This window comes from Panthera onca, chromosome D4, assembly GCF_046562875.1.
Source record: "Panthera onca isolate mPanOnc1 chromosome D4, mPanOnc1 haplotype 2, whole genome shotgun sequence".
In the NCBI taxonomy this organism is placed as follows: Eukaryota; Metazoa; Chordata; class Mammalia; order Carnivora; family Felidae; genus Panthera; species Panthera onca.
The window spans coordinates 3,607,787-3,626,266 of record NC_138351.1 but is presented as its reverse complement, the minus strand read 5'-3'; the positions used below and the strand labels follow the sequence as shown (position 1 = coordinate 3,626,266).

The window sequence follows — 18,480 nt, the reverse complement described above, 5'->3', positions numbered from 1 at the left end:
CGGCGCAGAAGAAGGCCACCCGAAAGGGCCTAGCTCTGGTCCCGGGGGCCGCCCCGCGGGGTGTTGGCGCCCCCTCCCTCCGCAATGACGCCCCCCGTCGCCCCCCGGGCCGTCTGCACTGCACCGTGAGCTCCCAGCTCCCACACCTGACACCTGGTGCCGCCGAACTGTCAACCCGGCCGTGTCGGTGGTGCCTGAGCACGGGAATCCCGTCCCCCTTGACCTCAGTTGTCCAGGGTCTCAAAGATCTTACTGCCAGATGTGGCACCAAAGGAGCCTCGGTGACCAACATCTTCACTGGCAAACTCTTCCATTGCTCCCATCTGTGTTACTGTGCGGGGCGGGGTCGGGGGAGGGGGGGCTGGCTGGGGCGAAGTCTTGGCTTCTGTGTCCTTCCAGCCAATCCGATGATGGCAGGCCGCCGCGGTAGCTGCTAGAAAACCGTCCCTGCCCTGAATCCGACCGCGAAAAACGCACCAGTACGAGCTGTGTCGAAGGCAGATCTGACACGCGTGCTCCGTCCCGGAGACGTGTGCGTGGCCGTGGCTCTTGCCCCACGTTTGCCTGAGGTTGGTGACTCGGGCCCACGGGATCGGTCGGAGGTTTCCTGCTTCTCGAGTGGTCGGTGGGTTAGGTGGCTGGTTGTCTCTGCAGCAGATTTCCCAGTTGCTCCGTGGAAAGGGCCCGTGCCCCACGGAGCTCTTTGTCTCGGCCCCTTCTTTCAAGCTGAAGTACTGGGATTTCTTACGGGGTCATTCGGTGTCAGGAGGTCAACAGTGCCTGTAACTTTTAAAAAACGCCCGTGTTGACGTTACCGTGTGATTTTAACAGATGCTGTCTTTTAAAAGATAGAAGGATCCATTCGTCGGCCGGCCCCTTCTAATTGGTGCCACGGCACAGGCCCCCGTCCCGTGCGGCCCCACGGGGCGAGGCACCCTGGGTCAGAGCAACAGAAGGACTTTCTGCGCGCTTAGAGTGGGACGGTAATAAATTCGATGCTTCAAGGGTGAGGCGTTAAGGATGGATTTAAAAAATTCTGTTGAGTGAATCTGTGAAGTTCTAATGCTAAATGAACCCCATTTCTGTTCTTGGGGTGTGTGTGTCCAGGATGGAAGATGGGGTGAAACTTGTGGGTGGCGGGGGAGTCGGGCAGCTCCACAGATGTGTGTGGGGCTTCTTAGGAGTTTTTGTCCTTTGAGGGTCCAGTGGGTCCAAGGTGACGGTGGCTTCAGTCTTCTAGAATGTTCTGCCGTGGATTGGAACTAACGTAGGACCATCCGCCTCTTCCTGGAAAGAACAGTTCTGGTTTCAGTCACGGTGCGGATACTCTGCCCCAGGTCACTCGGAAGCAGTGGGAGCTGAAGGGGGTTGGGGTGGCATTGTTCAGGCTCCTGCCCTGTGACGACGCAGACGGGGCGGGGGTGGGAACCGCCCTGTGCCCCGTACCCCAGAGGCCTGCAGCCCTGCAGACGTACCGGAGGTCCCACCCCGGTGTGGGAGCGTCCACACATATAAAGATGGGTAAACCGACTTTTTAGTGCCCCACTGTGTCGTGTTAAGGGCACCTCCCAAATGCTAATGTTTCAGGGCAAAGCAGGAAGGGCTGGTTGGGGACCCCGAAGCCCTGAACACATGACCTGCTTTCTTTTCCCTCTTGAGGATGTGACAGATGGTAATCTGCAGGTGCGGGAGCTCTCTGCTGTGAAGTCAATGTCTGTCTCAGTGGTGATAAGCAATATATATATATATATATATATGTTTATATATATATATATATATATCATGTTTTCTTTGCATGAGAATCAATTTAGAAAATTAGAAGTATTGGCGGGAGATCAAATTCTTGTTTCAATATTAATTCAAAACATGTATTTTTAAGCTCAGATTCCAGGGTTTGCTTACAAAGGAACAGTGCCAGTGGGAAATCGTGCCCCTTTGTAGCCACCGGAGCAACCTGGAGACCCAGGGGTGCCTTCGAGTCTCTCTTCCTTGGCCCTCCCCTGTGAAGCATGTTGGGGCTCCGCGGGGTCATCTCAGCTCCCCTTCAAGGCCATGTGAAGGGCCTCATTCACAGGCGGGGAAACTGAGGCAGGGTGGGTACCCCACCTTCAAAGCTACGCGGTGGGCGGGCAGCCGGCCGAGCTGTCCTGCTCCGTTGGTGTTACCGGGTTCTGCTGTGCCTGGGACTCAGGATTCCCCAGGCCAGCCTGGGTCCCCGTCGCCCAGTTCCCAGCCTGCACCTCTGCCAGGGCAGGGCTGTGTGTCCCAGGGTCTCTGCACCCCGGGTATGTTCTCTGTGCGCTGTGCCTGGCTGCCCCCGGGGTGCATGGTGGCACCAGGCCTGCGCCCCCCTGCTGGGCCCCTGCCCCCGGCTATGCTGGGTCTACAAGGCAGGCCCGGAGGGCCTCTGATGCCGCACCGGTGCGGCAGCCCTGGAGACCCCCCCCCCCCAACACCTCCGTGTGTGAATCAGCCGTACTTTCAAATGACATCCTCGTTTGTCCCTCTGAGCGCCCACAGGGTCCCTGTGGGGCTGCTGGCCGGTGGTTTCACTGAGCTCTGATGCTTGAGGCCCTGGGCGCTCAGCGGACTGATGGCTGACGCATGTGAGCATCTCCCGACCCACCCCTGTGCCCGGGCCACCACTCTCCGGCTTCCTATACTCGACGGCCCAAGGACCCGCTGGCCACTCTGCTGCCCCCCCCCCCCCCCGTTTCGTTTGAACAAGGATTGCTTATCGCTGTCTCGGCTGTTGGGGTGGAAGGATGGACAGAGGCCCAGCTGCAGGACATACGGTGTCCTGAGGGTCTCGCAGGGAGGAAGGCACCGGGGTAATTTCCAGGGAAGACAGAAAGTGACAAGCCGCCTGCAGAGGAAGAGGGAGGCCTGACTTCCAAGGAGGGGCAGCAGCGGGAGGCGGGGGGAGGGTCAGGGCGGCAGTTAGTGCAGCCCCGGAAAGGGCCCTGTGCTCGGACACTGTGGCCGCGTGTCTGCTGGCCCTGCCCGTCCTGGGCTCCTGAGATGGACAGTTCCTTTCAGGTGGCATCAGATGCCTGGTGGGGGTGGGGGGAGGTGTCCTTCTCATAAGTGACACCTGAAACCTGAGGCCCTGGTCCTTATTTCCGGGAATTGGTCACCGGGTGGAGGCAGTTCCCACGAGGTCCCAGGCCTCCCCAGGCGGCGGCCCAGAGCCACGAGGCCTCACACTGGTTGCGGGGCTTCTCTGAGCGCTGGCCCGCGTGCCACCTGCACCGCAGTGCTGTGCCGTGTCCCCGCCGTGAGATGGGAGGTGGTGGTGAATATACGTGAAGAGGAAGGACAGCTGATCCCTGGGATGCTTCGTGCACACGTGTGACGGGCTCTCTGGATGGCGGAGTAGCATATGCGTGCGTCCCCCCCCCCCCCCCCCCGCCTCCCTGCGTGCACGCTCCCCCCCTTCGCCTTTCTGTGGCGGTGGGGAAGGGGGGAGGGGGATTGTGGAAATACTGCGCTTCGGTCACCGCCTGTCGCAGACAAATCTGGGTCACGTGTCTCAGAATACCAGGCTGTGTAGTGAAAGTTTAAAAATGGTCCTGGGAAAGATGAAACGGAAAAACCACTCTGCCGGCACGTGCTACGAACCCGGATGTGCCGTGCCCCGCCCCCCGAGGGTCACAAGCAAGGGAGGGCTATGGGATCAGGATCCTGCAGCTCCAGACCTGGCTCTTCAGTGGGGGGCACTGGGGCCAGGGGACTTGCCGCAGCGCGGGGACAGTCAGTGGCCGAACGTAGGACAGAGCGCAGGACTCATGAGGGTCCTTGACAGTGTGTGTAACGCTCAGCCCCCGATGGGAAATGGCAAACAGCTCTTCCCGCTTGGGTTTGCATTCGTGCCCCTTCCGGGACGAGGAGGTGTTTCTGTTTGGGGCCCTTCAGCCGCAGACCCCGAGAGGGTCTGACTGGCTGTCGTTTCTCCTGGCGATGCCCCAGGGGTGGGGAAGGGAAGGAAGTCGAGGAGGAGGAGGAGGAGGGCACGATCGGCCCAGTCACCCTGGTGTGGCAGAGTGAGGGGCGGCAGGAGGCAGGGTGGACACAACTCAGCACGTACCCAGCTGCGCTTAGCTGCCAGCCGGGCGCAGGTGGAAAGCGGGCCCTGTGCACACTCCCCTGGCCGGGAATCCCAGGCGGAGACACACAGTCCTCGGGGCCAAGCAGATCTGGAGACGAGGGGCAGGGAGGAGGCCCCAGGCCCCACCCCAGGAGGGCTGCGCGGGCCCAGGAATGTGTATTTCTGGTAAACAGGGAGTGTGGACCACCATCGGGTGTGAGCTGCCAGCCCTCCCCTACTGAGGGCTCCCCTCCAATTTACGAGTAGGTTTTCCTACCACTTCGTGTTCTAGATCCGAGAGCCCGTGCTCTGAGTTTTAAAAGTGGAGGATTGATAAGCATCGAGAACTCGAGCAATCGCTGCTGGCGGATAGAGTGCCGTCTGCCAGCCACAATTTATTTATAATGGGGCTTATAAATATTTATAAGTTTTCAAGCAACAAATGCACAGTTTTAAAACTGGCACATTTTATAGCAGCCAGAAAAACTGCGATTTTGTACGAGGACTCTGAATGTCAGTTGCGCGCGCGCACGTACCTGCGCTGATCACGGCGGATGCACACCCGTGTGTGTGCGCGTGCGCAGGCGGGCGGTGGGCCGGGCACCTCGGCCCCCCTCCCCGGGCTCTGGTATTTTAAGCAACAGGGACAGGGAGGAAGTTAAGCAGACGTGAAGAGTTTGGGGGCTGACAGGTCCTGGCCTCTGCAGACTCGTGGAGGAGCGTCCTGGATGCTGCAGGAGGTGGGACCCAAGTGCAAGGGGGAGCACGAACAGACAGGAGGGCGGGGGTGGGCACTGTGGAAGTGACCGAGGGGCAGGAGGGAAGGGAGGCCAGCAGGGAAGACCAGGAAGGAGGGAGACAGCGCAGGAGGCTGAAGGGAAGAAGAAGCGATCGGGGACGAGCAAGTCCAGTCTTACGCGCTGCTTGCATCCGGCAGTGTCTTTCCGAGGTCAGAGATGACAGGCAGGAAGGGACAGGTGCGCTCGGGGGCGAGCGGTCTGCCTGGGCACAGCTGTGCACCCCACAGCTGGCGGGCATTCGTCTTGGCCCCGTCTGTGCACAGGTTCCTGTGCGGCAGGCTCTGTGCTGGGCTCCCGGGAGAGACGGGAATCTGTCATCCGGTAGGAAACAAACACACCCGGGGCACGAGGGTCAGACGGGCCTGATGGCCAGCGTGGCCAGGTTCAACAGGACAGTGGAGGCTGGGGCTCCCGGTTGGGCCCGGGGGTCTGAAGGCTGTGCGAGCTGGAGGCGGGTGGGGCGGGAGGGTCACAGGGGACATTCAGAGCCTGCGGGGCACCCTTCTCATGCATGCCCCACGGCTGGTGTTGGCATGGGCGCTGGGGACTGGGGTCTGCACCCCTCAGGCCCCCTGCCTCCCCAGATGTCCTGAATAAATGACTCTCCAGGGCTCCTCCCCAAGCTGGGAGAACCATTCTCACGGAAGAAAGTGCCAGGCACGAAACCTCGTACAAGGTTACATTTCTGTGTCGTTGCTTCACCTTGAGACGCCGTAGGTAGCAAAGCGTGCACACAGAGAGTGCAGGCGTGGTCCTGAGTGTCCCACGCACCCGGGGCATCCTTACCACAACCAAATTGTCTACCCGACCAAATGGTCAACAAAGCAGGAATACGTGGGCATCTCTGTCTTTGAACGCTGAGCTACCTTTCTCTGTAATGACTGTGTGTCAGCTGCGAGTGCAATGTTCTGTGTTCATTTGCCTTTTGAATAAAACTTGTTCCAGAATAAATATTGTAAAAACTTTAAGTATGTGAATGTTTCTTTGCACTGAGAATTAAACAAGAATTAAACATGGGATGTTAAAAGTCCAAGGATTAGGAAAGAACTCCGTGTAAATCCAATGTGTAATAATAAGATATTTATTACTTTTTAAAAAGCATTTGGATGGGAAATTATATATATTGATAAATATCACTTGAGAATCCTGTGTTTTGTTTTCCATTGACTTTTGCGGAACCAGAAAGAATTGCCGTGAAAGTCTCTGCCTGGGTGTGTCGCCGATGAGCCACTTTCTGCTTTGATGCTGGGACAGAATCGCCTTTGGGTTCAGAGGAGTGGCATTCTCAAACCAGCCTCGAGCTTTCTAACCTCCTCCAGGAAGCGACGTGGCTTCTGGCCGCATCTGTGGCGGCCAGGCGGAGGGGCCGCGTGGCGTCCCCGAGCATCAGCGCCGTGGCCCGGGGCACCGGGTGTCGCGGCCGTGTTGGCGATGGTGCCCTTCTTCACTGGTCATGGGAAAATGTGCCTTCATCTTCGGGAGACAGGTGTGTGCGTTTCTGTGCAGCAAACCCTTTGATATTTCGACTTAGACGCCAAAACGTTTGGGTGGTGAGGCTTTGTCCTCACAGACACAATTTAAGAGCCCGCACTTGCTAATTCAGTGAGGGGTTTTCTATGAAGCGCGCCTGGTTCCGCCCCCAGGACAGCCTCTTGGGCAGCACAGGTCATGGGGCAGAGAGCAGTGCCTGCCGCGAAGCTCACCGTTGGAGTGACTGTCACTGAGGTGTGAACAACGGAGGGCTGCGAGGCCAGCCTCTCCCGTGGGCGGGGGTCTTGCGTCGCCTCGCGAGGCAGAGGGGCTGGGGCTTCTCCGAAGGGAGCGCGTGCCTCTTCCAACAGCAGCACCTGCACAGCCTCGCGCCCCTGACGGTGTGGCGTGCACACGGGGTCTGGCGTCGGCCTTCCTGACGGGGTCTCTGGCCGCGTCCGCTCTAGGGGAGCCGCGGTGGTCCTCGCTTGTGCAGTGAGGTTTCTCCACCAACATCAGCATGAACATCCCCAGTCAGGCCGTCTGCGGGCCTAACACAGAGCGGACACACACGCACAAGCACACGTGCACACACGCACACACACACGCGCTAGACGTGGCCCTTCGTCAGGAGTGACGCGGGGCGAAGGACGGGTTCTGACCTACTCTCTCCTGCTGCAAACAGAGCGGAACCAGACGCCCGTCTGTCGGCCACGCTCTGCCGGGACCTGTGATTTTCTCCCCGTGGAAGGGTTAAGGGTTGACCCGCCTCCAAACCCTGACCCGGGGCAGCTGCCCAGGGGGGACTGGGCGGGGGAGGGCACGGGCTCCTAGAGCCGTTTCCGTCCTGGAGGGACAGTGGCCCCAGGTGGGAAACCAGGTGGCCACCCTGCACACGGGCCCCCACGCTGACCCCCAGCCACAGGTTTGTTTTTTCATTTTTTATTTTTTTTTAAGTTTATTTATTTATTTTGAAAGAGAGAGAGAGAGCCAGGGAGGGAAGAGGCAAAGAGAATGGGAGAGAGAGAATCTCTGTGCACTGTCAGCACAGAGCCTGATGCCGGTCTTGAACCCATGAACTGTGAGATCATGACCCGAGCCGAAGTCGGACGCTGAACCGACTGAGCCACCCAGGCGCCCCGATGACCAGTTTATATGCAGGCTTTTGGTTTTTGGGGTTTTTTTAACAAACACATGGGACACCGTGAAGGTTACTAACCGAGTGAGATCTAGCACAGGCTCTGTCGTCTCAACTCCTAAACGCGCCCCCGCAAGCTGCCGAGGGCCGTGCACACGGGTCTTGATGGCCGATCACGTTCTGCATACAGCAAGCAAACACCATTCCTTTTTTGGCGTATTTTTCATTCAGACTGCTTGAAAGTTCCGTGTTCTCTCGACGGGACTGTAGAGCGAGTGTCACTAACATTAGCACCAGAGAGGAGACCCCCCCCCCCCCGACAACGCCCCTCAGAGCCAGGGCACCGGGTCCTGAAGTCACGTCATCACCCGGCAAGCACCGATGCCCAACACTCCAGCTCTCTGGAATGCGGCTTTCTTTTCTCAACCCAGTACCTCAATGCTTCACTTTTCTAGAAATGCTATCTGAGTTCAGAAAGAAGCCCCTTTTCAGTGACGTAAAGAAGCCACCAAAAACGCCACCGAAGACATCTCCTTACAAGTACAATTTCTCTCCTCGGCAACAAAAACGAGGCTAGTCTTTGGTCAGTACATGGAAACCACCCAGGACCCACCGGAACGTTCCTCGGTGTGGGGAATGTGCATCAGATGACACAAGGGAGCCAGCTTCTCTTGCAAATCGTTAACGTGTTGAGACTGAGTCTTGACTCGGCCAGAAATTCCCAGCCAACCTGAGAAACCCCAGGGGCTGCGATGTGGGCTCGCCCGAGTAAGGGTCCTTTTAAAGGCTGCTCGTTTTGTTTTTACCAAGAAGCCATCAGCTCTATGGTTATGAGATCTCTACAGATGCACACACGTTTGTCCTGCGGGTGGGGTCCTTGGGGAGGGCGTGCACGGAAACACCTCCTAAGTAATCCCTTTACACGGCGAACAGGGACACAGGGTCAGCCCAGGCTGCAAAGGCAGATTACAGTATCCTTACATTTCCCTGGAGAGCACACGCAGACACGCTCCTGGCTGTCACTGTCAGGGTCAGCTTTGGGGAGGGTGGAGACCGCCGACCTCCCCAGCTACACCAGTGAGACAACACGGGGCTGCCGCCTCCGAGCTTTTCTGATCAGAGAGAAAGAGACTCAACACAGCCCTGTAAACCTCTCCTAATTCAGTACAAATGTTGCATTGCATTAAACAGACCACTGTTTCTGGCTTCAGGCCGGGGGGGCGGCGGGGGGCGTCTGTCATCTGCTGCTCCTTCGTGGGTCCCTTTCTCGGTTGGTCTGGGGATGGGCTCCTGGAAGCCCCTGGCTCTTCTGTGATCTGTAGGAACCCCAAACAATCAGGGAATTTGGTTAATGTGGGTTTGGATGTGCAGGGACACAGGAGCCCCAGAGGAACAGGGACACGGCTCCCAGAGATCACCAGATCGCCCAATCTCCCAGGATCCTTCAGACCCACACATCTGAAGACGTAAGAGACACAAGTGCTCCGTGACACAGAAATGACGAGCACACAGGCATCCACTCTGCTCACAGTGTAGAGTGAAGTTACCAAACATCATCATGACGTTCTGAGAAACACCCTGCACGTTGTGGGGCCCGAGACCTTCCCTGTCCAGGTCCCGCGGGGAGCAGCCAGGGGAGCTCAGGGGAAGGTGGCAGATACTGTCGCAGCGTGGTGCATTCAGAAGACGAGCCAAGACGGACAGAGCGCACGGTCTGCCGTGACACACGCTGGCGGGTCCTTGGGTCCCCCTCCTCACGGGACGTCCACGCCGGGCAAGCCACTGGCGAGTGGACTTCCCGAGTCCCCTCTCTGGAACTCCCAGGGGCGAGGCGTGCAACAGATACGGCCGCGGCCACAGAGCGGGGCTCCCCTCCCCTGCTCCTGGAGGCAGGCGCTCTCACTTGCAGAGAATCCCGTTCTGCAGGGTTTTGTTTCCGTCGGTGATGCAGGGTGAGGCGACTCTCTGGGGAGGGTCTTCCTTGCTCTTTGGCGAGGGGCTGCTGTTGTTGCTGCCGCTGGACTTGCTTCTGCTGGGATCGAGGGCAGGCTGGGTGGGCGAGGAGTGGGCGCCACGGCCCCGGACCAGGCAGGTGCAGACCAGCCGGAAGAAAGCCCGCCGCATCTCCTTGCTGGCCAGCGTGTAGATGACGGGGTTCATGGCGGAGTTGAGCACGGCCAGCATGATGAACCACTGGGCCTTGAACAGGACGGCGCACTCCTTCACCCTGCAGGCCACGTCGACGAGGAAGAGGATGAAGAGTGGGGACCAGCAGGCGATGAACACGCTCACCACGATGACCACGGTCCGCAGCAGGGCCATGGAGCGCTCCGAGTTGTGGGGGCTGGCCACCCTGCGGCTGCTGGACTTCACCAGGAAGTAGATGCGGGCGTACAGGATGACGATGGTCACCAGGATGGCCGTGAAGATGCTGATACAGAACGCGATGTACTTCTTGGAGTAGAGGGGCAGGATGGTGGAACAGTTGGGGAGGTCGTGCACACAGTTCCAGCCCAGGATGGGCAAGGCGCCCAGCGAGAGCGCGATGAGCCAGCACATCCCGATCAGAAGAAACACGCGGTGCTTCTTGTTGGCGTCGTACGGCCGCATCTTGATCATCGTCAGGTGCCGCTCGATGGCGATGGCCAGCAAGCTGCAGGTGGACGCCCCGAGGGCCACAAACATGCTTCCTTCCCGCAGGAACCAGACCGTCGGGGACAGGCTCAGCGTCCGCTTGCCCGACATCAGGATGTTGACCTTGTAGGCGATGCCGGCCAGCAGGTCACAGAGGGCCAGGTTGCCGATGAAGAAGTACATGCGGTTGTGGAACTTATTGTTTCTCCAGATGGCGATCAAAACCATGAGGTTCTCCAGCACGATGAAGCTGCAAATGACCAGGAACAGCACGGTGGTCAGCGTGCTGCCCTCGGGGGCCTCCTTCAGCCTGCCCTCCAGCTTGCCCACGTAGTTGTAGTGCTGGTGCAGGGTCTCGTTCCCGGGGGAGGGCCTGGCGCGCGGCGCGAGGACCGAGGCCGCCATCGCCACCGGGACTCACCGAGGCTCAGCTCCGGGAGCCACCAGAGGGCGCCCTGGGCACGTCCATTTCCAGAGAAACCGCCCCGGCTCAGGCTTCGGAGGTGGCCCCGGGCGGGACCCCAGCCAGGGCATGGAGTGCAGGCGCCTGCAGAGACAAAAGAGGGGCGCCCAGCGATTAAGAGGGGGAGCAGCGGCAGCGGCAGAGTCGGAGGAAGGCACCAAAAACGCGGGAGCGTGAGACTGGCCGGGGCTCCCCGGAGGCAGAGGCGGCCACGGGCAGCGACTTGCCATCTGCAGCCGCCTGGAAGGAGACTCGGTGCCTGAGCGCCCGTCGTTCACTCTTGTAACATGACACAGACCCAAATAAACGTCCGTCGGGGACTCTCCGGGCATGTGGGATGCTGGCCACCCAGCCTCATCCACAGGCGGGAGCTGCTAAACCATGATTCCCAGTTACCGGGGGAGAAATGGGGTCATCTCAGGACAACAAGAACACAGGATGGAGCCCGGGAGCATGCCCACCCAGCTCCTGAGGCCTCGCTGGTGAGCCCGGAGCCACGTGGGGCGACGCCTTCCAGGTACCAGGGCCGGGGACAGAGTCTGGTCCAGACGGCCCACAGGCGAGGCCTGAGACAGGGCCACGAGGCCACCAGAGGCCTTCCCTGGGGGCGGCAGGGCGTGGTGGTGGGGGGCAGACGGGATGTAGGCCTATACGTCCACCCAGGGTGAAGGAAGGGAAGGCAGGGACCAGCGCTTGGGCTTTGAACTTGGCTGAAAATCCAGAGCTCAGATAAGACTGTCTGAACCCCCCAAACTGAAGGCGTGTACATGAGCCGGAAGCCACGCCCCCTTCCCCCCCCCCCCCCCCGGGGGCACTAGACAACCGGTGAAGGTGAGAAGCCAAGCTCCAGGCTCTCCAGGGCCCCGGATTTTAATCGTCCCCCAACCTGACACTTCCCACCCTCACCTGGGGCCACACTCAGCACCTCCGGGGACGTCACCATCACAGCTAGACGTGGCTTTCAGGGGGCCCACGGGTTTTAAAACGACACTTATTCGTGCAAGTATCTACTTAAGATCCAATGAGATGAGCTTAAGACAGCCCACCGACTCCCCGGCCATGACTTCTTTGACTTTTGGAACATTCAGGTCAGAGCCCTAAGTCAGAGTCCGCCACTGAGCTCCACTGCCAGGTACCAACACGGCCCGAGAGGGGCTCGTCCTGGAAGGACCCAGGGCTGCAGTGCTGGCGGCCGCTCTCGGAGGAGAAAGAGAGGAAACCGCGGGTCCCCTCAGGGCACCCTCCAGGTCACTGCTCCCCGGCCCCCGGTGCTGCTCAGGGCCCGGGGTGCCGTCAGCCTGCCCTCTGTCAGCGGGGGGTCGGGTTCTCTGAGACAGAAAGAGGCAGTGCCATTTCTTCTTTGCAGACTTCCCCAGCACGCAGAAGCGTCCATGCCCTGCTGCTTCCAGAAACCCCGGGGGCCCGGCCTCTGGGAGGCACGGGTGTGTCTGGAGGCGCACGGGTCAGCCCAGTGGACGGCTTTGCCACCAGCCTCCCCTGGCACCGGACCTTCATCTAAGTCCGTCCTGAGAACGGCGATGTCCCTGCCCGCGGTGGGCACACACAGGCCCCACGCCAGCCCGCCCGCTGCCCCCTCTGTCCGCTGGCACCGAGACCAGTCTGCCTCACACCTGCGCCCTCACCTGGGTTTCCGTCCCTGGAACTGACCATGGTACACACGTGGTCCACGTGAGTCACGACCACAGGTGAGTGAGCTAGCATCACAACAGTCTGAACCGCAGAAGCGTGTGAGTGTTACCTACACGGACGAGGTGTGCGAACTGCTCGTGAATCGACGAGACAGGGCTCCACACATCCACATCGGGAAGGTTCTTAAGCCTCGGCACAGCTGCAGCTTGTCTCCGGCCCGATTCCCCCGCGAGAAGTCCACGCCACGCACGGTCCTGCCTCTGCACGCTCCCCACCCCCGGCCTTGCGCAGACAGTGTGGACAGAAGGGACCTTCCAAACCTGCTGGGTCTGGACCTCTTGGAGGTAAAGAGAGAGGACGCGCAGGTGCAGGGCTGCAGGGGTGCCCTTGCCCGCATATGCGGGGTTCAGAAGGAACTGAGCTGAGCGGTAAAGTCAGGACCCAGCAGTAAACCGACCACAATGAAAACACGGAAGACGTGCCAGAGAGCCACCGAAACCATGCATCTTGAGGGTGGATGTATCTCCCCACTAATGCTTGATTGATCATTTCCCTTGATGAAATATTCATCATTCAAAAAGCATACTTTTTCAGAACATCCTTTGTTAAATGCTATTCTCCGCCTTTTGTGTAACTGGAAGGCATCTGGCTCTCTGTGGAACTAAAAGCTTATTTTCTTTGGGTTTTCAACATTAGGACGTAGATTCCATCCCAAGAGTTACATGCTGGGCTAAAGGCCAGACTGATTTGGGATGCATCTGAGGGCTGCTATTTGTGGGCAAGAGCATCACAGACGAGTTCTGCCTCCATGTCTCAGAGGCGCGGCAGGACCTGAGTTTTCCGGAAGAATACTCTCCCATCCTGCCCCCAACTTCTCAGGGCCAGGCAGGGCCTCAGCCCGCCGGAAATGTCCCTTCTGGGAAGTGTCGGGCTGGCAGGCACCAGCTCCTGGGAAGCCAGCCTGGCCTACCCTGCAGAGAAGCGGACCCCCAACACTCCTCCCGGTAAGGGGACCCCCAACACCCCTTCTGGTAAGGGGACCCCCAACAGTCCTCCCAGTAAGGGGACCTCCCAACACCCTTCCCGGTAAGGGGACCCCCAACACCCCTCCCGGTAAGGGGACCCCCAACACCCCTTCTGGTAAGGGGACCCCCAACACCCCTCCCGGTAAGGGGACCCCTAACAGTCCTCCCAGTAAGGGGACCTCCCAACACCCTTCCCGGTAAGGGGACCCCCAGCACCCCTCCCGGTAAGGGGACCCCCAGCATCCCTCCCGGTAAGGGGACCCCCAGCACCCCTCCCGGTAAGGGGACCCCCAACACCCCTCCCAGTAAGGGGACCCCACTGGCCAGCTTCTCATACCCTCGAGGGCCATAGTCTATTTCCGACCTCTGCGTAAATGGGACCCCACAGCATAGAACTGTGCCTGGCATCTTTGTGCCGATGTGATGCTCAGCAGAGTCCTACGTGGAGGTACATTCAGATCCAGCAATTCCTGCTCCTGTCAAGGACGGCTGCACCTGTCTGTGGACACAGGATGGCTGCCGCATGTCATTGTCCTTAGATGCGCGGCTGGGGCTGGAAGGGGGCGTCCTCAGGAGTCTGTGTCTGTGCTTCTGTGCGGTGCCTTGGATTTCTGGGCATCGTGTTGGTGTCTAGGAGGGGCTCTGATACAGGGGTCCCTGTAGAGACTAATGGCACTTGGCTGGCTGGAGAAGTCCCCACGGGGGTGACATTTATACATTATGCTCACATTTTGTTTTATTTTAAAAGATAAGCATCTGGGGCTGGTAGTGACCGCCGTCTGGCTTTTCATTGTAAGCATCTGATCACTGCTTAATTTCCCCCGAACAACTCAGAAATAACGGCCGAAAAAGGATGCTGAGGAAGGTGGCGGTGGGCCTTCTTGTCTTGTATGGCTCGGCGCGCCGGCCCTGTTCCAGAAGCTGCTGCACGGTGCGGACCCTCGGGGGAGGAACCTCTGCTCGCTGCAGACGACTTCCAGGCTCCGGAGGGCTGATGTCCACCGGCAGGACTCTCGCTCCCACGGGCTGTGCCCACGTCCCCGGGACCCCCGCACACCCCTCCCGCTCACCCGTGCCGAGCAGGGAGGTGTGTGCATCTCACGGTGAACAGATGTACTGCCCACGCCCAGTGCCCAGGGGACGGACTCAACAGAGATCACTACCTACAGTTTTCCCGGCATCCTCACGAAGGTGGGGTCAAGTCTGCCTCAAGGCATTTCAGCACCAACGCTTTTTCCCTTTGCTGAGAAGGACTAAGACGCCTTCTAGAAGGTGGTGCCACCGTGAGCCATCCAGGTTAGACCGTGTCACATCAGTGGGGCTCCCCACCCCTCTGTTCCAAGGAGGTGCATCCGCGGACAGGGGCCGGCCCGGGTCGGCCGATGGATTCCAGATGTGCTGTCTATGCTAGTGATTCACTTTCTCTACACATGGCAATTTGAAAGATAAACAAACTATAAAAAGAAGGAAAAGAAAAAAAGTAAAGGAAAATATTTCCACTAAGTCTGGGGTCCGTCTCTCTCCCTCTCCGTACAGGCAAACAAGAAAAGCACAGGAAGACAGTGAGAAATTCCTCCTGGTCAGAGTCAGGGTGAGATTTCTCAAAGGCACGTTCTCCCGGAGAAATCGACTCGTTCATCCTCTAAACTGAGCTAAAACGCCAAGCCTTTGCCGATGCTTGGAAAATTTCTTGGAAAGCAGTACTTTGTTGTTGTCGTTTATGAGAATTTAGGAAGGAAGTAGGGGGCCGGCCATTTCAACGCTCCAGGAAATTCTTTTGCTAATGAGTACTTCCCCTTGCCCCAGATTTCTGAGGTGACCCCGCGGGGCTTTTAGAGGTGGTCGCGGCAAGAGGCTTCACACACAGCCGGAGCGCCCCATGCCGGCACTCTGCTCCAGCCCAGGCTCGGAGCCCCCGGTGAGTAACCCTTGTGAGCAGGCTCCCTGCTACCCGGCGGCTTTCCCAGGAGCCATTCTCCCGCGCAGGTGAGCCTCAGACGTTAACACAGATCTGGCACACTCCAGGCACGCGGGGTGGACCCAGGAGCCCGGGCACAGGCCCCAGGGTCTGCCTCTGCACTGTCTCTCTCTCCTGGGTCCCCAGGCTCGTCCGTCAAGGTTTTGATACAAGAGGGCTTACCCTCTGCTTTCTGTTCAGACTCCCCCTTCTCTGCTTGTTCTTAGTGAGGGCACAGGACTGGACTCCTGCCACAGTTGCCCCTCTCATGCGTGATGGTGTGAGCTCCACGGGGGGACCCAGGGCGTATGCAAATAAGAGACATCTGAGCCCAAGAAGCCCTAACTGTGGGGTCCCTCCCATCCTTTCCCAGAACGACGGGGCCACAGCACGTCTGGTCCCCATGGCGGCATCTGCCTTTTGGATGTTCGAAGAAGGAAACTGAGACTGCGCTGTGGCGGTCGCCGTCCCTGGCGGCACAGCCCGGAAGACACGGCTGGGCTGGCCGGCCCGGGGATGTGATCCCCATGCACCATGTTAGGGGGCAGCTCTTCCGGAGCATCCGCCCCTCCTCGCGTTCTTCACCCGGACGGTGACAAGAGTGTCACCAGGGGCCGAATGCCGGAACGCATGCGGACGGACACCGGGGCGATGGGAGTCACGTCTTCAGGCCAAAGGGCCTCGCAGACTGACTCAGGACGGGCACCCGCTCGCGGTGCCAGGCAGACGCCAGAGCCACCCCTGGGTGCCATGCCGTGCAGTGAGCAGTCTCGTCACAGACTCACCCGGTGGCCTGCCGCCTGGCCTCCCGCAGACACGGTGGCAATTCCACCAAATCAGAAGGAAAAGGACAGAGAACAATAGACGACTGCGTGCCCACTGCTGACACGACAGTGACCGAGATACAGGAGTCTCCACAACGGGGCAGAGGTCACCGCGCCTTCCGTTAGCGCGAAAGCTCCAGAGCGTCTCCTGAGGCAATTAATTATTTCAGCAGAAAATGGGGGCCGAGGACCCAAGCAGTGAGAAGTGGCTCCAAACCCATAGGAGGAGGAGGACGAAGCCACAGGAGAGGGCACAGAAGGCTGGGTGACCCCCAGCAGGCCCTCGGCTCCGTCACAGATGGCCTGAGGGCGCCCCGTGGCCAAGCTGGCTGTGTCACAGCACAAAGTCCTGGCAGAAAAAAAGGGGCTTCACAGCAGGGTAACCCCCACATTTTCGAGACGACGGCACGCTCTGATTCTCGTTTCTCGACCATAAAAACACACGCATACACTGTAGGTATCGAAGCATCTTTAGGAGGACGGAAAAGATCCCAGACGACCAAGTCAGTGTCCTAGTTCCCAGGGACAGGAAAAGCGGTGACTGCGTTCCGAGAACATCATTGGGCCAACGTGGGAGGAAACGGGAGTTTCTACTACCCACACGTGGTAGCAAATCAGGAGAGCCACGCACTTTACCAAGTTCAGAAACGCAAGGGGGAAAAGCAGCATTTTCAAAGATGGGACTGGTTGAGAAGCCATTCCTTCTGTCTCTTACCCGGAGGCTCCGAAGGGCTGACTTTTAGTCTCTGGTGTCAGAGGCCGGATGTGAAGGTTTGCTGACTGAGAACACCCCACGTGTGGCCCTCCTACGGCCACAAAATTACTCATTCCGGCACTGCGCTCGGCCTCGGTTACTTGAGACATCGTACAGATCCAGACATCCCACGAGCCGTGGAGTGCCACACACACACACACACACAGCCACACCATCAGCCATGACACGGCCGTCTTTCTCCGCCACGTACCCGCAGAACCTAACCCAGCCCTGGTACTTTGTAGCAATTGTTTCCCTTAACCATGCCTGCAAGACCGCCAAGAAGGAAGACGAGAACGTTGACGAGCTGAATTACAAGTAGGTGATTATGTACCGCGTTGTCTCCAACCGCAACCTCCAGACTTTAGAAAGATGCCGAACTCTGGAGTGGGTAAGGGTGCACCCTCCCCTTTAGAAATAATCTTCCAGAAGAGCCCCCCGTATCTTCCTAACCCAGTGTGTTCTCCCTTTCAAGAACCCACAGTAAGTTCCTCTCTTACATCTAAATATAACAACCCACAAAGAATATGTCCCCGGGACTGGCCAGCGCCAGAAGGGAGAGGGGAGAGGCAGGCCACTTGGAGCCCGGCGTTAGAAGGGTTAGAGCACGACTTTCCCGCGACGGCCCCTTCCCCAGGCCTCATGTCAGCTATGAAGGCGGGCACCGCTGTCCCATGGGACCCTTAGGGCTGCACCTAGGGGGTAGGGGCCGTGACCTCCAGCCCCGAGTCCGGCCGTCTCCACCGCCTACTTTGAGAAACAGAAGGAAAAGGTGGAATTTTGCCGCGCATGTGATGTAAAGGAATGGTTTCCCAGGAGAAGGCCCACCCCCGGAGCCCCCAGGTGCTCGTCCTGGAAGGGCGCCTGGCCTGCTAACCGTCCCGGGAGGGACAGCGGCACTCGGGTCGTTAAGGGGAGGCTCAGTCTAGCCGGTCGGGCCGTGGGCAAAAAGGAACCATCCCCTGTCCGCCGCGGAATGGGTGGCCCGGGGGACAGCGTGATGCTGAGGTGGTGGCTCGCCCTGCCAGGTCCCCGTCGCGCCCGGGACAGGCTGGAATTTGGCGAGAAAGGGCCCGGCTGGACTCGCCCGCCCAGATTCTGCGCCCCGGCCCCGCCGCCGACTCACCTCCGTCTGGGGAGGGCACTGGGGCCGCCCGCGTCCCGGCGACCCCTCCTCCGCTCCCAGCGGCCTGGACCGGGGCAGCGGGGCAGTCCTGGGGCGGGGATGGGGGGGGGGGGGTCGCACTCCGGCCGGGGGTCCCGCCCGCGCTCGTCCTGCCACCGCGCTGGCGCCGCGTCCCCGTCGCGTGTCCACGGACCGGCTGGCTCAGCCTCTGCGCGCGCGCCGGGGCGCAAACTTTTCCAGCGGCCTCGGGGCGGGCCCGCGCTCCACCCCTGCGCCCGCCCCTCCCCGCCTCCTCCGCCCCTGCAACCCGCCCTCTCCTCTCCTCCTCCTTCCCTGACGCCCACCCCCTCCACTGCTCCTCCGCCCCGGCAACTCGCCCCCTCCCCGCCTCCTCCGCGCCCTGCGCCCCTGCTGCCCCCTCCCCGCCTCCTCCACGCCCCTCCCGCCCGCCGCCTCGCCCCCCTCTCCCCCTTCCCCCGCGTCCTCTGCCCCTGCAATCCGCCCCCTCCCCGCCTCCTCCGCGGCCTGCGCGCCCTCACCTCCCCGCCTCCC

At 59.8% G+C, this 18,480-nt stretch overlaps 1 protein-coding gene across 1 annotated transcript; it reads right to left on the bottom strand.

Annotated features, from left to right (window-relative positions):
* Positions 1–5,062: 5,062 nt before the first annotated feature.
* S1PR3 (sphingosine-1-phosphate receptor 3) lies at positions 5,063–10,660 on the bottom strand. Its single transcript, XM_060610249.3, has one exon. The coding sequence runs from the start codon at positions 10,532–10,534 to the stop codon at positions 9,395–9,397; it is 1,140 nt and encodes a 379-aa protein (XP_060466232.2). The 5' UTR covers positions 10,535–10,660; the 3' UTR covers positions 5,063–9,394.
* Between the last annotated feature and the right edge of the window lie 7,820 nt (positions 10,661–18,480).